We start from the raw sequence: 21,654 nt of genomic DNA, 5'->3' as shown, positions 1-21,654 counted from the left end.
GTAGATAAAACAGAAAGCAAGTTATTGAGAAAAGTACTATTATCTACACACAAACATAGCTATATTAGTTGCACAGTTTTTCCTAATTGTTCTTTTTTATAAGATCATAGTGATTAAGTCTCTGAGAGGATTGATTCTGCATTGTTGTACTCTTACACTGTGGCTGAGCATGTTTTGGAAACTAGAAGTCTATGGCTACATTTACAGTCCTGCTATCAAATATAGATTTGAGTCTATACTGCTCTCAAGCCATCTAATCTTTTCTGTTATACTCTAAAATTCTTTCTTAGCCCTTTCAAAAATCATTGACACTAACATGTAAACACAGCAATCAAGCCCAAAAGCTACTGAAATAAGTAAGCTGCTCCTCCTCCTACACAGTGACTTCAGAAAATCTGGATGAGCCCTTTGAATTTTCCTATGCAAGGCAGTTACCAATCAAAGTTAGCGCATCACATTTCAGCATAACATTTTGTATAGAAATGACAAATATGAATTAGAGGAGGCCCTACACAGACAAGCTGGCAGGCAGCAACACAAGAGCGTGTAATGCACTGGCTCCATCACATGACTTCAAGTGCATTCTTGGATCTTACATTAAAAGTGTTTTGGTGACAAAGTACTTAATCCACACAGTGGAGCAAGTATTTAACATTTTGAGTTTATCTCCATAAGGTTGTGAATTTTCATCACCCTCATGGCTCTGCATTCATTTCCCTGTGTCGACACTATTTGTTTGAAATAATAAGCTCAATAAACGTAAAAGTAATTTGAAAGGAAACTGTACTACTAAAGACCTCAGCCCAGGAGTCACAGAATAGTAAGCACTCCTGTGCAGTCAATCAAAGAGTGAATTTACAATAGTTCCTATCTATGTATAATTATAGACAGAAACACTGGAGCGCTGAAGTCACCATCCTAAAGTGAGCACAGATCTAAACAGTAAGATGTATACATGTACAAATGAAATGCTTGTTCATTTGTTTCTGAACAGTAATGCTAGAGGAACAAAAACAGAATTGAGTAATTTCAATACATATGAACTGCAAAAAGTTTAACACACTTCAGTAAAATAATTAAGCTACAGTATTTTCAGAAATTACATGGAAATATGGGACCACAAAGCTATTAGTGAAAAACACCACACTGAAATCAGGACAGGATGATGTCAGGTGTTTACAAATAACATATAATTAAACTAAATTGAATCATTGCTTCCTAATGTACCAGAATAGCAAATGCCACTGACTTAGAAAAATTCAGGAAAAAGACACATACAGGGAACAAAAGGACCTACTTGCCACGACAGCATTAAACAAACAACAACGAGAAATATCTAGCTGTAGTTGTTTCTGGTTAGATCACAACAATCAGCTCTCAGGATAGTTATGTGTCGCACAGCTAAGCATGCTGTTTAGAAGCTACAACTTATCCATAATGTTCCAAACCAATTTCATATAGACCAAACAAAAAAAAACCAGAATAGATTAAAAAGAAAAGGGTAAACATTTCATCAGGAATGTTAAATCAAATAGGTAATTTCAGCTGCCTGAGGAAACTCACATTTTCCTGAGAAAGATTGCTGGTTGCTCTAAGGCCCTCATCATGGATATGGTTTTGTAGTTCCTGAATCATATGAGGTAAACCACTTGACACAGCACGAAGTAGAGTATACATATTTGCCATGTCTGCAACAGAGATACATTTTTATAGAATATGCTTAGAAACACTGAAAATCAACACTTAATATAGTATCATAACTTCACACAGAACTTTTCAAGGACTGAAACAAGACCAACTGTTCTGAAAAAAAAAAATTTAACATACACTGGATCGCTGACAAGAGGAAAAAAAGGAAAGAGTAGCACTAATATCAGTATTTACTGAGTATTGTCATTGTGACTACCTCACTCTTCCAACACTGCTTATTTAGGAGACACTCCAAAAGGAGAGGTGGGCTAGTATGGAAAAATATTGTGCCAGTTTATTTTAATCCTTGGCCTCCTTATATCTCCCTTAGCAGCAGCTGACTAAAATCAGTTTAGATATTTTCTTGACTTTTTGTTTTCCTCCAGTGGTGGCTTGAAATTTTCCTCAGGTTAGAAAAGCAGTAAATAAGCAACTGTTTGGTTCCGGGTTGTTTTGTTTTGGTTTTTTCCCTTCAAAAAAGAGGTCCAAGCTCTGATCAAAATTGCAAAACTCTCTGGAAGCTGAACACTATTACTAGATAGAATTTGAGTTTGACTGTAAAAAGTAATTGGTTTCACATAATAGATACCATCTTCAATGCAAAAATAAGTCTTCTTTCAAGGGTAAGAGGCATGTAGTCATCAGGAAGCATAATTTTTTTAAGTAAGGCAGGGAACATAACTATAAGAGTATCTGCTTCTGTAAAAAGGATTTGGGAAGAGAGGTCACAAAAGATTCAGGACAATAAAAAGTGGCTATGAGAAGAAGCCAAAATATTTTATAATCCTGACCTGTCAAATGATGATGAAGAAATCTGTAAAGACAGAGCCATTGGTTTACAAATGAAAACACAAGGATAAAATATGATCAATTCTACAGGACACAGGACTTCAGTGTGTTTTTAAGCCGACTAAGACAAGGAAAGAGAAAGAGTACTGGCCAAAAGAAGGGCTGTTAACAGTAAAAAAAAGGTTTTGACTATATATTGGAAGAATGAAAATGAATCTCATGGTAAAAGAAAAATGTCATTCAGGGTTTAATTAGGCTTTCTAGGTAAGTAACATAATTGAAAATGCTTAATCGCACAGGTCATTGAACAAAGAAAGCAAACTGCAATGCTAAATGAATAAAACAAAAACCACTGCATGCTTTTGCTGCCCACTGAGACTTACCACTTCTTTTCTCTTGTCTGATAATATTGTGACATTCTGCATGTAGAAACTGCAAGTGATCAGCTACCATTCTCTGTTGGCATTCATGAATCACTTTGCCATATGAGCTGGGATGCAAGTATTTCCGACACCGCATTTCTTCATCTTTTAATCTACCTAAAACCTACAGACAAGTTTTTAAACCAAGGGCTGATGAAATACTAACAACCAATACAGAACCATGAATATATAACACTATATGCATGTAGAATGAGAGACACAAATAAGTAACAAAGTTAAAAAGGAACTTTGTATGGGATGCTGAAAAATGAAATTTGCTTTCTTGAATCAAGCTGTTGCCAAATTAATGTAAGCATCTACTCTGAACACTGACTAGGCTCAGTCACTACTAGATATCTAACAGCACTCAGTAGTTATTAAAATTTCTTCCTTCACTTCACTTCACTCTTTCTCAATTTCTCCCACCATACTTCTGATCCTTCTGAGAAAGTTTTACCACAATACTTAATTGTGTAAGAATCATTTTACTGGTCCAAATCCACCTACTCAAAATGTAAAGGAGTATATCTGAGCTATTAATAAAAACTCTCTTTATAACTACAACGCAGGAAATAGGCATTATCATAAAATAAGTCATATTAAAAAAAAAACTTATATGCAGTGAATGTGAGGGGAGCCTAGGGAGAGTAGTGCACCTGCAGATAGACAGACAAAACTAATCTGCATTTCTTTTGGTTTAATTGAAGTCTGAGCCTGTCCCTGAATTTCACCTCAGGTGTACAACCATTAGCTTACGCTCTTTATGGTTTAAAGCAATCTCACAGGCTTCTCCTCAACTCTTCTGTCTTGTTAGAGTGGACAGTATAGCACCAAGGACTGATTCCCAGTCTTGTATTAATCTTTGTTTTTTCAAGTAAGGTATAAGAATTACAAGTAATTTAACCACAAGCTGACTTCAGACAGCACAAAGCAAAAAAAAAAAGAAAATCCACCTCAGCATATGTAATTTTTAACAATGCAGTGTGACAACTCTAGATAGAGACTTCTCTAACCATTATATTGCTAAATCTCTCATTTTACACTACTACAAAAAGAAGGAAAACAAGGAAATGAAGAAGCAATACTGATCAACCTGATTCATGTTTTGCTTTTTGTCTTTTAAAAATACTTTTACTTTTCAAGTGATGGATTTATCATTTATTATGAAATATTTTGAAGCTGACAGTCCATCCATAGGATGGACTTGTAGTTTATATTCCGATTAACCATGACACCAAAAAGCACAATTTAAACTCTATGAAAGCCTACCACAAAGAACTGTACGGGAAAAGATGTATCACCAGTAAATTAATAATAATAGATTTTACTTATTGCATGCATACAGAACAATCTCTTACCTTCTCCATGTATTGTGAGCAATTTGACTCTTGCAATAAATTTGAAGCTTCTTGTTTATAATACTCCCCTGTTTCATTCAGAAAAGGACACTCAAAAATTTCCTGATAAAACTAAAAGGGACAATTTTTTTTTTAAAGGACAAAGAATGCACGTACTAGATTAACATTCAAAATTAAAAACATATATCAGAAATGCGTATCTACCTTTAGGGGGAATTTTTTCTTATACTGTTCAACATGAACAAAGGAGTTTATAACCCCATGGATTACTTTCTGGTTTGGGTCTTCTCCACAACGATCACTGAAACAGGCAAAGCAAACATTCATGAGAATGGAGGTATCTAGTGTAACTCATCTGATAGTCGAATGAAATAAAATTGGATGAAAACATTTTCCAGTAAATTCCTCTCCTTAAATTGGCAAAACTGAAGATTACACTTAAAATAAAAAATGCACTCTTATTTCTCTCTTACACATTTAAATTATTGAGATAGCAATTCATAAACTGTTCAAAAGCATTTGCAGGTCATGAAATTTCCAAGTGTTTGCTAAGGATATAAGTATTCCAAATTACATACTCCAAGTAAGCATTTAAAAAGTTACAATAAGTTTCATCTTGTATTTGTAGTCTTTATTAAACAGACTACCTTCACACTGCTGCCAAAAATAAAATCATTTTTGCCAGCATCACACCAAGAGGTAACCTATTTTCTTTTCTGAGTATCTACTATTCAACATGTACTTGTCAAGTGGAACAAATAACATACTTGGTGCGTCGTCACAATTTTTAATCATACATTGGAAAAGGAAAACATTACATTTTCCAGTCAAGTTCGTAGCTTCAAATGAGTGAGCTCAAGCGAAGGAAATACTTTTAGTGCCATTCAGTTGAAAACAAAAGTAATTAAAACAAGTGTTTCGCATGCTAAAAACATCAGTGTTCACTCCTTTGCAAAGACTGGAAATAACAGACCCACACTCAGAGCAGCAAAAGACCACCTTTCACATACAAAGAAGCAAAAAATATGCTTTAACTCCTAAGGTGTTAAATAGGACTAAAATGTGATTTACAAAAGTATATTTACATTTAACCATCAGCAGTTGTAATTTCAAAGGTTTTCCTTTTTTAAATACATATGTGCACATATATACATGTACATAGAGTAAGAACTTTTACTTTACCCAGAGTGCACAAAAAAAGACAAAATGAGGTTTCTGTTAAAAATTTATGTTGGTATGGGAGTCATTTACATGAGTGATTTAAAAAAAAAAAATAAAAAAGGAAAAAAAAAAAGTAAAGCCAGCAAAAATATTTCAAACTCAAACATTAACATATATCCATCTAGGCTGGGGTGGAATGGGGAGAAATAATTTTGCTAAATTAATTCATTGTGGTTTGGAATTGATAAAAACTCCAGAGGATGCCCATGAGCCACGGAGGTTTACCAGGACACCCACACCAGCAGTCATCGCATTACACATGCCAGACCATATCCATATGTTCACAACACTGTTAATTATGTGTATTGCTTTTAAATACTACGTCCCAAGATCTGAAAAGCTCATAACGAGTGGAAAAAACTCTCTCTCTAACAGATTACAAGCAGTCACTATATGGTTTATACAGCTTGGTCACCCCTTACAAATAAGATGACCCAACGGGTAACTGCTCCAGCAGGGACGCTCTTTCCCCAGTGGGGCAGGGAGGTTTCCTCTGGTTCTCGCAGCTGAACCAACAGAATAAATCTGTATTTGGGTACATGTAATCCAACATTCCTCTGCTGAGTCTGGTTATCTGAGGGCTGAGGCAGTAGCATGTCAGAGAAGGGAAGAAATGTAACATTAGGCTAGGGCCTGGACCCAACTCCATCCTGGAGAGGCCCAGGAGCATAGTAAGCTGCAGGATGCACGCAGCCTGTGACTGCAGCACCATGTCATGGAGTGCAGGAAGCTATGTAAATAACAGTTAAGCATATCACAAAGCAGGACTGTCAAGAGACAGCCCAGTCCAGTCCACCAATAGCATGGAGGGTTCTAGACCCGAAAAGATACTGATGACACAAACACAAGCAGCATTACTGTAACAATAGGTGAAGACCCAGCTCCCCTCTGCTTTGTTCACAGGCCACTTCACAGACCTTAAGCCCACGCAGATGCGAGAGGAGACAGGGCAGCAAAGGTCAGGCCCAGGGGATTTTAAGGTCAATGTATCATTAGGAACAAACTGTAAAAGTACAGGAGGCAGACACTCCATGGCAGAGCTGCAAGGGAGGAGACGAGCCTTTGAAGCAGAGGTCAGACAGCATGAAGACGATAGACGAAAATGAAGACAGCATAGAACTGGCCTTGCCTGCTTTGGCAGCATCTCCAGGTTTTTATTTACACCTATGGCTCTCGGCTCCCAAGAACGTGTAATGAAAATGGCTAGTTTCAATGAAATTTGACAGAAGTTTCAAGGATGATTTTCATGACAGTGCTAGCAGTAATAACATCTGCCACACTAAAATAAGCTCAATTGGTGACTCCAGCAAGATAGAAGTCTGTTAAGTGTGTTTTTCCCTCTTGGCAGTAGTCAGCAAGCAATACGATGCATACAGCTAGAGAGCAGCTGCTGCACAGTTTGAAGGAGGGATGTCACAGAACATCTTGGGAGGATAGAAGGGAATGATGATGTTTGGTGGGGAATGTGGACAAAAAGATAAAGCGCTAGAAACGAGTTCCACTAATTCAGATGATGAGGATTTTCATTTTTCAAAAGCAATGGAGAAAGCTAGAAAACACAAGCTCAAGGAAGTTGTGCTGTTTTGTTAACTTTGTCTTGTTCCTATCTTAAGGCTAAAGCTAACAGCGGAAGTGTAAGTACTACAGCCTCACGGAACATCTTTAAAAATTAAGGTACAATAATAAATACTCTATTCATTAGAAGAAGATTCCATCCTTCAAAAGAAGTGCTCTGCTGTGTCAGACCAATGGCCTATCAAGGTCAATTAACTATAGAATTTGCTGTGAAGTAGAAGAGTGTTTTGTACACTTTTTAAGAAGTTAACAACTTCCAATAGCTTTCCTTTCAAACAAATGGTATAACTAATGTATCAGCTTAGACAGTAATAGGTTCAGTTAGTTAGAAAGTGTTAGTTATCTTTAGTAGAGAAGCCTCTTCTGGTTAGTCTGTACTAATCACACTGTCATTTGAGATAGCACCTGAATAATTTCCAAATTATTTCTGTTTAAGAATTTCATAGATGAATTTTCTCACAATTTGAGATCTTGTCGGCTTCCTGTTGTGTTGAAACAAAAATGCGTAAGTTGATATTCAGCTTGCCTTGTAGGAGGAGTGCTTGGGCTAGAGGGAGGGGGAAGAAAGTGTGTTATATTCAGAACCTATATTAAGAGGAGCGCAGTCAGACAAGACAGGCTTAAGAGATTTCACAATTCCCTGCAGTTTAAGGGGGCTAATCCTGCTCCCTTTTGCTCAGTCACAGGCCTCTGTCTCTCTGTTACATTGCTTTGGCACTTATTTAATTCTTTGGTGAGCTGACTCATGATGCCAATCTGGAGAAATATTAGCCAAGATGGTTTTCTGTCATATTAGCCATTGAGTTTCTTCACGAAGGAAGTAGACGAGCACCAAATTCAACATAAGAAAAGTAGAGCACAGCCTGCTCCTTTTTGGCATCAGGAAACTCATGGGTAAGTTTAACCATCTTGTTCAGCTGAATCACAAGTCACTACTTGTATTTCTTTATTTTCATATACCAAAAAAGTTTATTGTTAATTTTAACGTATAGACTATTGCATAAGTTTATAGCTTCTAAAAAGTCGATGTGCTTCAAGATTTTAGTCAGTAGTCTTTTTAAAATGGCAGTTAAATACATTGATAAGAAAGCAGAATTTGTGGCTCTGCTCCCCCTGTCTTTTCCAGTATAGTAATAAACTTACTTTTATATGCAATCAGCTGACTACAACATTGGTTATCAACTCCACTTATTGTTGTACACAATGCAAAATCTTCTGGTTATAAGAAGTTCAACTATCTCATCTATTTAAATTTTAATGTTTTTGTAAAACATTTCAGTAAGTTGAATCATGCACACACTTAAATACTACACTTAAGAAAGCATCTGAGACGTTTCCAAGTATATATGTGTATTAGTAATTTTATTAATTTTTTAAAGTAACAATCTTCCCATGCATATTCTTGCACCTGTGCTAGATGTAACTTACTGATATCCATTTCTTCAAAGATCTTATTTAATCCCTGAATTGCTGAACTCAAGGCTAAAAGACATTTTGTGGTTGTTTGCAGCAAAGTCTTTAAAATTGCCTCTCACGAACTGTATTGATCACTGGAATCACAGCTAAGAACAGCAACATGCCTACAGGTACATGCAAAGGTCATCCTCAGAATATCCACAGCAAGCCTTACATTTCATGATCCCAGGAAGAACAGTTACAATAAGAACTTCTCTCTTACATAGCTCATTACATGATATGCGGATCACAAAGCGGCTAGAACAAACTTAATATGAATTGTTAGATGTGTATTTTGAGAAACAGAGTTGCATTAACTTCTTTGAGATGACACAGAAAAATCCTTAATAATGGAGGGGGAAAAAAAAAAAAATCCAGATTCAACCATTAGAAACAATGACTCAAGTTTTATTTAAAACTTTCCAAACGTTTTAATAACAAATAACATCAACTGGTTACAGTCTCAAGATCTAACGCCCCACAGAGCCAGTGACAGTCTTGACCTAAATACCCTTGGGATGTCTGCAGTCAACCTCAAGGTAAATACATACTATCACTTTTAAGAGGCATCAGATGTCTGTTGAAAAAGGTTTTAACACAGATTTCCACTCCCACCCACCAGTGAAACATACAGATTGACTAAAAAAAAAAAACTTCAATGTCACTGTGCTTGATGTAACAAAGTAGAATTTTCTTCATCATGAGTTAGGGAATCTTCATTTAGTAAAAACAAATTGTTGTAGTAAACATATGGATAATGCAGTATTAGCACTGGTTACAATGGAAGCATGGTTCAAAAACTGAAAGCAAATAAATACTTCCTGGCTTCACAAATACCATCTGAGACAGACACCATGTTGGTTACTTAATTGTCAAAAATTTAATTCAGAAAGGAAAAATAAAATTATCGTATTTAAATCTGTTTTTTAAGGCCTTATAGCTTATTTTCTGACCAAGTGCGCATCCAAGGAACCTCAATCAGCCAAATTACCTCACTCTCTCAGTTTACCTACACTAGCCTGCTCACCTAAGTCAGGCACTCAATCACTTAAAAAAAACCCAAACAAACAAAAATACCCAGTCATTAGGCAAATCCAGAGCTACCCTAAACAGTAGTAAAAGTGTAGAAACTGATGGAACTTACAACTACACACAAGGTCTGCAGCATATTTCAAAATTTCTGTTTATTAATAAATAAAAAGATCCTTTAGGAGTTAAATAGTATAAAAGTTTTATATCAAAATTTTAAAAGCCTCAAGCTCTGTAGCTACCAGGGTCTTTGTTTAAGAGTAACAAAGGTATTCTGAAATAAAATAATAAATTCCCTCAAAGTGCAAAAAACTAATTATTTCCATTTAATTCAAATAAAGCACCAAGAACATTAAGTGAAGTCACTTAGCTGAACAATAGAAATCCAGCTTAGTCTTCCTGGCAGATAAGCGAGAATCGTTTTGGGGCCCATGCAAAGCAACATAGCTTTTACGGCTTCAGTAAATCTTTGCGTAAGTCCTGGTCCTTAAGCTTACTGACAGCACAGAAGCCATAAGCAGCCAATATCAGGTGGAGAAAAAGGCAAAAGGCACCCTATGGGATCTGGAGAATTACTCTACTCCTCCAATCCTGTTGAGAAGAGCTACTGAAACAGAAAAGATTGCTACCCCCAGGTTACAGTGAGATAACTTTTCTCTTTTTTTTTTTTTCCTTTTTTTCTTTTCTTCTACACATGCAAACCACAAAGATGCAGCTACAATGAGAAAAATTGATAGAACATCATCATCAGGAAAGAAGCTACCTTAAAAAAAACCACCTAAAATAATTTGGTCACAATTCCCAGACTTTTCAAAGTGAAAAAGTGCAATAACCCCACACTGTGTAAAAGCAAAACATAATCAAGCACTCACTTTTTTATTTCTCGGAGGAGCATCCGAATAAGGATGGCCTGCAGTGGCTCAATCATTAATTTTCTCCACATATCAAGAGCTAGCTGTCAGGACACAACATAAGTTTACATCAATAAAAAATACCAAAAAACCTCTAAAAATACCAAAGATTACACAATTCCCCATTCAGGATTTTAAAAATGAAATTGTTAGATACTCTCTTCTTTCCCCTTTTTAAATTATTTTGTTTGCCTCCCCCTCCCAATTTGTCAATATAGTAATACATTATTTTAGAATTTTTCTTCTAGAACATCTGACTGCATTTGGATGAAGATCACACAGATCTGTGCACTAGCAGTGTCAGACAGAATTTCTAGTCAAGCGGTGGCTCAATGCATGCTTCCCAGTCTGCGTTTTTCCTACACATCCAATAGGACTGAATTATTCCTTGGTTTCACTCTACCAAGGATTTTCAAATGCATATAAGGATCCTAAGTAAATCAATTACAAAGGCAGGTTTTGAGTATACATCTAAACAGAACATCTGCACAGTAACATGCCTTTCTACCTGAAGTGTTTGAATGTGTGCAGACATCAGTATTTCTAAAAATGACAGCAAAATAAGCCTCAGGTGACAAAAGGGAATGTTTCTTGGTCAGAGGTCAAAGACACAGAACCTTTACATCCAACATAGAGAGCATCTCTAAACCAAGATGCTAGCAAAGTCACTAGCAAGGTAATATTTTACTTAAATGGAATTTAAATCACCTTCATATTAGGGATAGGTTTTTACCCTATTCCTAATAAATCATTAGAGGGATCTGTCAAATGGACTGGAATAGTATCTCAAACTCTTATGGGAGAAGTAGTTGCTACCAAAATATGTAATTTTTAAAAACAACTACAATCATTCAAAGGAGATTTTATACTTAAGTTAAAATCAGATTTAAAGCCCAAAGTGGATAATGTGATCCCTTATATGAGGGGGAAATACACACATCTGAGATCACTAAGAACAACTACCAGTGAGTAACAGACTGGAAAAAAAACTGCAATGATCAAAATTATTGAGGACAGAGAGAATATTGCTGCTAAGAAAGCTCTGACACAACTAACAGGTCCCTAGCTGTAAAAATTAAAATATCGATCAGGTATGTCTTAACTGAAAGTAAGCACCTAGCTATCTACTATGTATCCAATCTGACCCACTTTGTGAGATAGATCTTCCTTTCAACAAGCAGACAAATGAACTTGCTGTGTCACAGCTATGCAGCACCTGTGCTGTAATACAGGGTATAGAAGTCTGGAAGGTAAAGTTGACCTAACTGCATGTTAAAGAAGAGGTAAAGGTTTGCTTATAAATTAAAAGAAAATGTTTTGAAATGAAAAGTTGTCTTAGGAATTATTTTCACCATCTTGCCTTGTGAAGAGCAGTAGTAGAAGAGTTAGAAGAGCTAAACAGTTTCCCTAAGACACCAGGAACTCAACCAGCAAATAATGCTGAAAGAACCTAGTTCCGGAGGGGAAAAAAAACCAAACAAAACACCAACTGACATGTTTTGTGACTATGAGGTGAAAGAGGTGACTTCAGGTAACTCTAAACCACTGCAATTTGGTCTCCGAAATGTGGCCTCTAGTACAGTCCCTCCCACATAAGATCTACCAATCTGAAACAGCTTCAAGTTGCTTGTTGGAATTTTCTTGTCAAGTAAGCTAGACAGGTCAATCCAGCAACTTGATGTATTAGTTCAAGACACTTTTCTTCTCATTGAATAGAGGGACCGATCTTACTTCTCCACCTAGACTGATAGTACAGAACATGGGAGTTTCCTCAGCTTCCCAGAATCTGTGGCCCCATGATGGTGATGGGGAAAAAACAGAAGGCACACCTTGACTACCTTCTAGCTCAGGGTGCTCACAGAGTCACTGAAAACTCAAGAAGTCTACTCAGAAAAACAGTATCCTTCCCCATGCATTCATAACATACAGACAGGGAAGAAAAAAAAAGCATCTCTTGCAAGCACCAACAGACTACTTTAATCAACTGATCTCATCCAGTATTTTTCCTAGTACAACAATTACTGAATGTCTGGAACACTTAGCAGGATGATAACTGTTTGAAGCTACACCCATATACACCACATACGCACCTCAGGTCTCTCCCTTGTACCTACTGTTACACACTGCAGAAGAACTAAGCAAGCATATACTCGTTTAAGATTACTGAAAAGCTCCTAAAGTTTCATTAGCATACAGGAGCAACACTGAGACAGAAATAAGAGTACCTAGAGAGTACAGCTCTGTTTCTACGAATACTGGACATTATTTCTGTAACTTCATGTTGAGACTGAAGAGAACTATATATAAAATAAGCATGTTTGCTTACTCATCTTAATCTTCTAAAAGGGGATAAATGATAATTCCTTCAATTCTAAAGCGATCAACAACTGAAAGACTTTTGTCAAAGCCCACAGTGCAATCCAAAGAATAAAAGAGAGAATCCTAAACAGCAACCATAATGAAAAAGAAAATTCTTTAAAAAAAAAAAAAAAAAAAAAGACTTGATAAACCTGACAAGTGCCTTGTAGGTCAAGAAATGTGAACTACTTTTATTTCTTGGGCAATTAATTAACCAAAAACTAGTGCTGCAATTTAATGCATTAAACTACTTGAGCGTAGGACTAAAGTCTCCATTCTTTTCAAGGCAAAGGACTAACTGCCTTAAACCTAATCCTACACCAGTAATGAACAGACATTATCTCTACTGCCTCAAGATCCAAAATTTACCTCCCGCTACTATAGATTACAAAGACAGTATTTGGTAAAGAGAAATGGAAGGAGTCTTGAGGAGTGAGATAATGAAAAACACATTAGTACAATTCTAGACATTCTCATTTGAACATCTTCATCAAAACCCAAAGACTGCTAGCTACAGCTTAATAATCTTGACCCTCCCCATAACCTGCCCAAACGATGAGCTAGAGATGTATCATCCTTGGAGCAGTTGCTGGGAAGCTTGAAGAAAAGTGTCCGTCATTGTCCTTCCACCCCACTTACAATTCCACAAACATGAGGAAAATTGAATACTCAAAAAAAGCTGAATTCTCAGGTCTGCTGTTTGTTTGTCTTTAGTAAACATATCCTAGGGAAGAAAGCTATGGACAAAAGTTACCACTGCCACCCTTTTGGTGATACCTCAGAACGGAGCAGCACAGTGAAACATGGGGAGAATTCATTAACACTCCAGCATCACCCAGCCCCAAGAACAAGGCCAGACCTATTCCCAGCCCCAATGCAGCTGAACTAACAGCCATTCACACAGAGCTAAGGACTACCTCTGACAATCACAGGAACAGAATAGGCTAAATCTCAGTCTGAGGAAATAAGGAACAAGATTTATGCTATTTTGAAGATAACACAAACGGTGCAGCAGTATGCACTTCCAAGCTCTGATATGCCTTTACAGATGCCACTGATTAGCAAGGCTTGGAGACAGCTTGGTAGACAAGAGAAGAATTTCCTTTCCTGAACTGCCTTGACTTCAAGTATATCATGTTTCTGGTGTTTTTTCCAGCTCACTCCTAACCTTTCAGAGGATTAGTAATTTCAACTGGCAGTGTCATCTTCATCAACTGTGTAGCTGGGTCAGAAGCACAGAAGATGCTTCTTCATGTATTACAATCTCTCCTTACTCTTAACTAAAGGCAGCAGAGATCTCCTACTTAAAACAATGAAATCAAAGAGCTTCAATAGCAGTCACTGACAAGTGATGTTCTGACATTAAGGAAAAAAAAAAAAAAAAAAAAAAGGTATTTTTCTCTACTTTCCAAACCAAAAGAGAAGTTTTCACTTCCCTTTTAGAGGAAAAAAATTGCAAACGTAGAGAGGAAAGGAAAAAAAACCAATTCACTACTACAGATAATGACAGAATAAAATTAATTCTCCAGATAGCAGTGCGTATACATACAAACACAAAGCAAACAGATACACAGACAAGCATTCAAAAGAAAAGTTTCTACTTAATTGTATTCAGGATTGTGGTTTTGCTCTGATTCAGACTGAAAAGGTGTTCCAAAATCTTGTTAGAGACATACTGAAACATTTTGTTTTGAAAAATTTGATATAATTTTACTGTAAAATTGTATTTTCATTTTACTTTCTTACATTTCATAGTAATACTAGCCATGAAGTGACAGCAACGACGTATACTTGACTTCCACATAGCTGAAGTGCACAGGGTGGTATCTCAGAACTTAATCCTACTGCTGAAACTGTTTTCATTTTGTAGGTATTTAAAGTTTTTTCTCAGCCTCTCCAATTTACGTTAGTAACAGTGTCAAGACCCCTGTGCTTGTCCCAAATTGTGGGGGTTTTTTAAAGATAAGCCCTCCCTACATTATGCTTTAATATACCTACTTTTTCTTTCTGAAATCTCTATCCGAGCTGCTAAAATAGAAGTGCAAAACAGCTTGTATTAGAAAATAAGATGTACAGTACTGCAGAAGCGTAATCTCAAAAAAAGCTGTTATACTTTAACATCAACAAATAGAAGCCTAAAAGTAATATTTCAAGGGCTTCCAAGAACAAAAGTACTGCTGCTTCAAAATATTTCCTAGATAGTAGTGTCACTTAACAAACCAAACGTTTTTTTGCAAAGTGGCATGTCTTATCACATTTTAAGTCGAAGTTCTCCAATAGCTTTCAGATTTGCTCTGCCCCTCCAGGTCATTATATTTTTATATATCACAATTGTAATCTTATTTTAAAAGGGTTCAGTGCTTACATCATCTACTGTATTTAACTGTTCAGATTCTGTGACACAGAAAAGTCAAGATGTAAAAGGGCAAAGCTGAACTTGTAGCGCTCCTGAATACAGTTTATATCCACTTCCACTTTCAGAGATACCTACCTCTCCTATTTCCATCAATGGTTCATTCATATCCACCCCTCCATAACCATACTGAAGATCAGCTTCAGTCAGTTTGTTCTTCTTAATAAACTGTGTGTTGAGGTACCTATAGAAAAAAAGATATTCTCATCAAAACATACAAAAGTGATAAATTTGCAATTGTGGAATGTCTTCCACATCACAAAATGTAATCTCTTTTAACCAATGTAATTGCTATCTGTAGGAAATTCTTAAAATATAAATTACTTCAATTTAAAATACCTTACATCATATTAACAGTACAACGTTAGTAATTGAGATATCAAACACTAGCCTGATAAGTCACTGTCAGCATTCCCTTGGTGTGCACCATACACTGCCATATTACCCATACCTGACAGAAAAACATTCCTAAGTATCAGATATTTTTAAGTAAAACGTATTTTCTTCTACCTGTACTGTTTATTACTTTGCATTTCTCACACTAAAACACAAAGATAGTGTCAATTTTTACAGGGCCAATTTTTGTTACTTATGATCCCTTACTCAGGTCATCATAACTAGCAAACAGTTGTACTATAAATTGTAAAGATAAGAGAAGAATTTGCAGAAATTATTTTAATTAACAGTTACAAAGAATGTTATAAATGCTTTTTAAAATTCTAGTATTTACTACTGTATGCAGTTTTTATGAAGAAAAAGTGGTTTCTGCGCAAGACCTGACAAAACATCCCTCTTAATTATCAGTATTCCCTTAAAAAGACTACAATAACATTTTTAAACTGAACCATTCACTCTCTCTTTCCTAGATAACTGGGAAAAAATTTCTAATATCTTTTATACGCTTATAATATTTGTTATGTTAGTGCTTAAATGAGGTAACTGAGATTTTTTTAAAAAATTCTGATCCAACTAGCAGTTTTGAGATACTCAGACACTGAAGAGAGACAGATTACTGAGATGCTTTAAGAGATTCAGGCTTCAGAGGCTGCACCTGACTGGTGATGTTTGAGCACTTTGGGCAGGAAGGCAAGTGACAAGCAAAGAAGAGGAGAAACACACTATGGAAACCCATGAACTTGAAAGAATTTAGGACACCACAGAGTCCAAAGCAGTGGCCTAACCTACTTTCAGACTCCAGAACCTTACAGAGCACTGTAAACCTCTCTGCTACCACCAATGACCAATATAAATCGTAAACGTGAATCTATGCAGAAGGCTACAGGCCTGCCATTTCATAAAAAACTTGCGTGGACATCCAGAATAGTTGGAACACAAGCCTTAAGCAGGCATGCTCCTTGATGAGATTTCCCTCCCCCTCCACGTGCCATTCTGTTTTTTCCTATTAAGCCTGCTAGAAAGGAAGGCCCTATGCTCTCCTCATCCACACCCTCCCTCTTCCATCGGTACATGCCTTCTCAACAAATCCAGATTGGGCAACTGATCCACCTTAAAACTAATATAGCCACAAGTAAATAAACGAGTTTAACCTAGACCACGTACCCCTGCAAAGGCCTTCCTGATTCAAGCAAAAAGGGAGTGGCAAGAAGCGGGAAGGCAGAACCACCCATGGCAAGAGCATCACCACTCTGCTTCAAAACCAAATTTGCCCACATTTCTTCTCCCCTTCCCCTGCTTTTAACATCAACTGCTCGAACCAAGTGCAAGCACAGTCAAATAACTGCAAAGGATGTACAACAGTATAAATCTCAAATCAACCTCTCCATTGAAGTCATCAGCCATTTTTCACCTTAAATAACTACTTCAAATACCTCACCTGTATTTCTTACTTTTAGAAGACAATCCGTAAGTTTCATCTGTAACTTACTGTATCAGGAAAATATCCGGTACACAAATATTTTAGGGGGCAATTTTTTTCAGATATAAAGGACTTGGTAATTCAGCAAAATTAAAGGGTAAGTTCTTTTACAAGGAATTCATAAAAACAAACAAACAAAACAAAAAACCAAAACCAAACAACTGCAAAAGCTAATTTAACAATTAAAAGGGTAGCTAATTATTGGGACAGGTTACCTGGTAACTTTCATGTATTTGGTATTTAGATCAACCAAGAACAATACTCTAACCACAGATTACTATTTTACTATTCTAGACACAGTGACCACATTCCCAAAGTAGTGTTTCCTCATCTCAATAGCCCACAGTGTCCTTGCGGGGGAACACACTTTGCAAAGCCTTGTCAGAAGGATTAGATGTACATTTTTTTATTTGGTTTTAGTAGTTTGAATTACACACTTCCGGATAAGAAACAAATATTAGTGTTGGCAAAACAGATATTGTGAAATTTCACTTGAATGTAACAAATCTAAGAGTGTACCTGTCTCAAGTCAGCTCTTACTATTTTCTTATGTTCTCCATGATAAAGCCAAAAGAATTCACCTCATTTAAGCCTTTGTCCATTCGTGATATGACACCACAAAACAACATTCATTATTACATATATTTCTAGAAGTACCAGACTTTTTTAAGCGAAAGGAGTAGATGCCCTCCATTCAGATTTTTTCCCTCCTCTGAAAGCTCTCCAAAGAGAAAGAAGAAACTTTTGAGTAACCACTTTTTTTTTCCCCCTCTCCCTGCCTCACTTCTACACATACTCAGACTGCTATACTGATCTCCAAATGGCACAGGAATCTAGCAGAATAGTATACAGGAATAAACCTGACCAAGTGCTGAGGAAATTACTTTCAGAAATCTGCACTGAGAATACTGCTAATGATTTTCACAGGCCACTGCAAATGCTCACGGACACAGAAATGGACAAAGATCCTGTGTGTCAATATGATTCACTCCTGATGTATAGGAAGCAATTAAGAAGGTAACTAATTAGATAGGACTAAATATTACAATTGTCAGAAGCATTCAGTTTAAGATTTTCTTCAGTCTACCAGCTGCCAAGGTACATGGCTAAGCTTTGAAACAAACCATGCTGGTTCAACTGGACGCTCCAGTACGATGCCATCCTTGTAGAACACCTAGGAATATGAGCTACTTCACTGCAGGATTGATTAGCACCAACATATTTGGCACTCCAACATCAGAGTTAGAACAGTAATGAAAGAATAGTAAGAATCATCTTAGATAACTACTTCAGTGGCAAGGAGCACCGCACAGAAAAACTTGTTGGAATATTATTCCTTTTTTCTCATGTTCTGCTAGCTTAACTATATTCTCTACAACGCTGGCCTGGGGCATATTCAGCTATTGCTCTCTTTAAAAAACATTCTTTGACTTAAGCTGCAGATCACTGTAACAATTTCAAAAGTTTGACAACTCATTTGCAAAGCTTACCTGTATAAACAGTCCATATAGTCTGCCCCTTTGCTATACTCTTCCCAGTATCTGTGATACATAACCAGTACTTGTTCCTCAGCTTCCAGAACTCTCTGTGAGGGAAGACACACACACCCCGCTAAAATTAATATTAAAATTGCATACATATATAGAAAGTTGTATAATTTTGGAGTAAATCACAGATTCAAAGTTAAGACTACATCTAAGCTTTAGCCAGTCTAAAAGTAAAAACTGTTGCAATGACCAGAAAACTAACAAGTCTCCATACTACAGAGTTTTGGTAAGCCAGCCACAACACCTGAAGTTGTTTTATTTTGCATTTTCTATTTGTCTTTACAGAAATACTTGCTTGAATAAGCATGGTTCATATTCTCACATCATACTGGTGGGATAACTCATGTAACTATTCCCTCACCAACACAGATCAATTTTAAATTCACGCAGCCACATGTGCTCTAGAGGAGTTGCCTAACCCGTTTAAACTCACTATGCCTTCCTGGTCAGACAAGTCCTTATACTTAACAAGGATCCTGGAATAAAACAAAATTAAAGTTCAGATATGTGAAAACTTTAATATATCTTAAATTCTGTAAATTTAGGCCCAAATCTTTTCGAAATTAAGCAAATTACCATCTAAGAAATTGCTGATGTACTGAACTTCTCAAAATATATTTATACTTCAAAGGAACAGGTTCAATAATTTAAACAAAGTAGTACAATCTTTGAAGGATTATGAGATCCTAGGAATTCAACTATAATTCTCTCTAGAGTATGTAATTTTAAACTCTGGCTCAAGCAGCAAAGAAGCCTATGCAAAAATAATGTAAAAGAGGAAAGCTAGTAGAGAAAACAGAATTGAGAGTGCTTTCCTCTGCAGTAGGAATTTTGTGAAGGTTCTCCAACATTATTTCAAAGACAAATGGTGGGCAGCCAATTTAAAAAATGGATGGATGCTTTCTGCTACCTCGCATAGCTTCTAGTGTGGTGACACCTGCCGATTATTTAAAGTGAGTTCATTCAGCTCACTAAATGAGGAAGAACTTTTTGGGACAAGTTGCCTGTCAGTTTAGTCTAGCAAAGTGTCAGAGATCTTCTCTGCAACCAGTGGAACCACCCATTAACATCCTCAGTCTATCTTGTCTAATACATAGGTACCTAAGCTCAAAGAATAGCATAAAGTCACACAGCAGTACTATCTAGCAATTCTCCGTTAGCTATACAGACACCAACAACACGCGGACATCTTATTTAGATCTACTTCTCTTTTTACTGAAATACAAGGAGATACTGCTCACCCATCCTATATATTTAACACTACAAATCATGATTCTGTTGAAATCAGCTGTCTTAACTGATAAGACAGAAGTTAATTCGCAGCTATATAGGTATACAAGTACTGTTATTTTTCATAATAAATAATTTGTCATTACTTCCTCCTCTCCCAAGCATTTTTCTTATTTTATTTCCCACATATTTCAAAAGTTTTCTGTAGTAGAATATATACAATCAGTTTCCAAAACTCTAGAGTAGATACATGTACACCATAACAGAAGGCTAACAACAAATTACAGCACTTTTGGAAAATGAAGACATTTCTGTAACTTGTTTGATCATAAGCATTAAACAGAACTTAATTTCCAAACCAATTAATATTTTATATAAACCATAATTGTTGTATAAAAAAAAAAAGCTTTTTCTTTTGTGTTACATAGAGACAGATCTACGTATCTTTCTACAATGTGTTGTATGACATAGATATTGCATATATCAGATATATAGAGATATATATCCCATCTCTGGAACTCTGAAACACGCGATTTAGTCTCACAAAATCTGCATACCTTCATACATACAAAAGAAAACCCCTCCCTAAAGTTAAAAAGGGACAAACAATACCTACACATACATCAGCAACTGTATAGGTTACCTTGTGCAAATGTCGTACATGATTTTCCAAAAAAATTTTAGTCTCAGTATAAAGTCTCTCTCCAAGGGGTTCAGGATAGGCCACACAAAGAGCATAAATGTCTCTGGGCTCAGAGTCAAGGTTTGTATTTGCTTCAAGTGTGAAAACTTATCAACAAAATTTAAGATTTACAGAATCTCTTTTTCTCCCACATAGGCATTTTAGATCTTTTTTGTTTTGTTTTACAGTCAAGCACAAAAGATAAAATGGATCATTTTCTGAAATTAGCGTACATCCTGATTTGCAAAGAATCTAAGTTTTTAGCATCAATAACAACTTTTAAGTAGTGGAAGAAGAGGTAATGTTAGAGCTAAGAGCCTGGAACTTCTGGTAGCCCCACAATGACAGGGCTTATACAACTTATTTGCCATAAATGAATAATACATTATTATCTCAAAGTGAAAAAGTAGCCTTCACCCAAAATTCTTCCTCTGTATCTGCAGAATGGGAAACTGCAGATCACGGAAAGAAGCACTAATTAGGTTAGGAACGTGATTAGCCAAGTATAGAGCAGAGCAAACACGAAGTGAAGGTGACTTCAAGTTTTCCTCCCCCAAGTCCAAAGTAATTCACTGTCCCTGCACATTCCCCCCAACTCCACACATAAAACAATTTTGTGGGACACTGGAAATTAAGTCATCACAATGGGGGTGTGGATGCAAATACTTTGTTTTATTTTTAACCACTATTATCATTCCAGTAATCCTGTCTAAATCACAGCCGCACAAAACAGTTATACTTGCTCACTTAAATGGGCAGCAGGAAACACTTAAATGCCTTAAGGTCATTTTGTCCCTGAAGTATCTTGCAGAGCTGCACCTTTGGTTTGTAAGGTTTATATCAAGGTTTTTAAAAGTCACTTGATACTTTATCAGGAAAATAATTTATTAATAAAGAACTTTGCTTTCAGAAAAGTCAAGCAAGGATTAAGTCAAGCTTCAGATGAACAACTGTGGGAAACAAACTAGTTCTGCAAAGATTATTTTAAATCATCATGCTTATCGACTAAGTCTAGGCACTTTACAAAACCAGTCATGCTAGAAATAATGACTGAGGATAGATTACTTTTTAAGGTAAGGTCTTTAATAAAGTGAAGACA

The 21,654-nt window shown here is 36.3% G+C and overlaps 1 protein-coding gene across 6 annotated transcripts in view; it reads right to left on the bottom strand.

Annotated features, from left to right (window-relative positions):
* CUL2 (cullin 2) overlaps positions 1–21,654 on the bottom strand; it is a 46,074-nt gene that overhangs the window by 16,907 nt on the left and 7,513 nt on the right. For 4 of the 6 annotated variants that reach the window (XM_086741968.1, XM_086741966.1, XM_086741967.1 and 1 more), the window contains exons 3-11: positions 20,517–20,619; positions 18,587–18,681; positions 15,299–15,404; positions 10,411–10,493; positions 7,515–7,601; positions 4,463–4,559; positions 4,259–4,369; positions 2,862–3,024; positions 1,564–1,688 (exon numbers count right to left, since the gene is read on the bottom strand). In XM_086741968.1, coding sequence (XP_086598094.1) covers positions 1,564–1,688; positions 2,862–3,024; positions 4,259–4,369; positions 4,463–4,559; positions 7,515–7,601; positions 10,411–10,493; positions 15,299–15,404; positions 18,587–18,681; positions 20,517–20,619 — 970 coding nt within the window. Of the gene's footprint in view, positions 1–1,563; positions 1,689–2,861; positions 3,025–4,258; positions 4,370–4,462; positions 4,560–5,901; positions 7,442–7,514; positions 7,602–10,410; positions 10,494–15,298; positions 15,405–18,586; positions 18,682–20,516; positions 20,620–21,654 lie in introns of those variants that run through there. The other 2 variants (XM_086741970.1, XM_086741971.1) reach the window with 2 other exon arrangements.

This window comes from Chlamydotis macqueenii, chromosome 2 (assembly GCF_036417535.1).
Source record: "Chlamydotis macqueenii isolate bChlMac1 chromosome 2, bChlMac1.mat, whole genome shotgun sequence".
NCBI lineage: Eukaryota > Metazoa > Chordata > Aves > Otidiformes > Otididae > Chlamydotis > Chlamydotis macqueenii.
The sequence above is the reverse complement of the archived record's forward strand: the minus strand, read 5'-3'. Positions and strand labels throughout refer to the sequence as shown.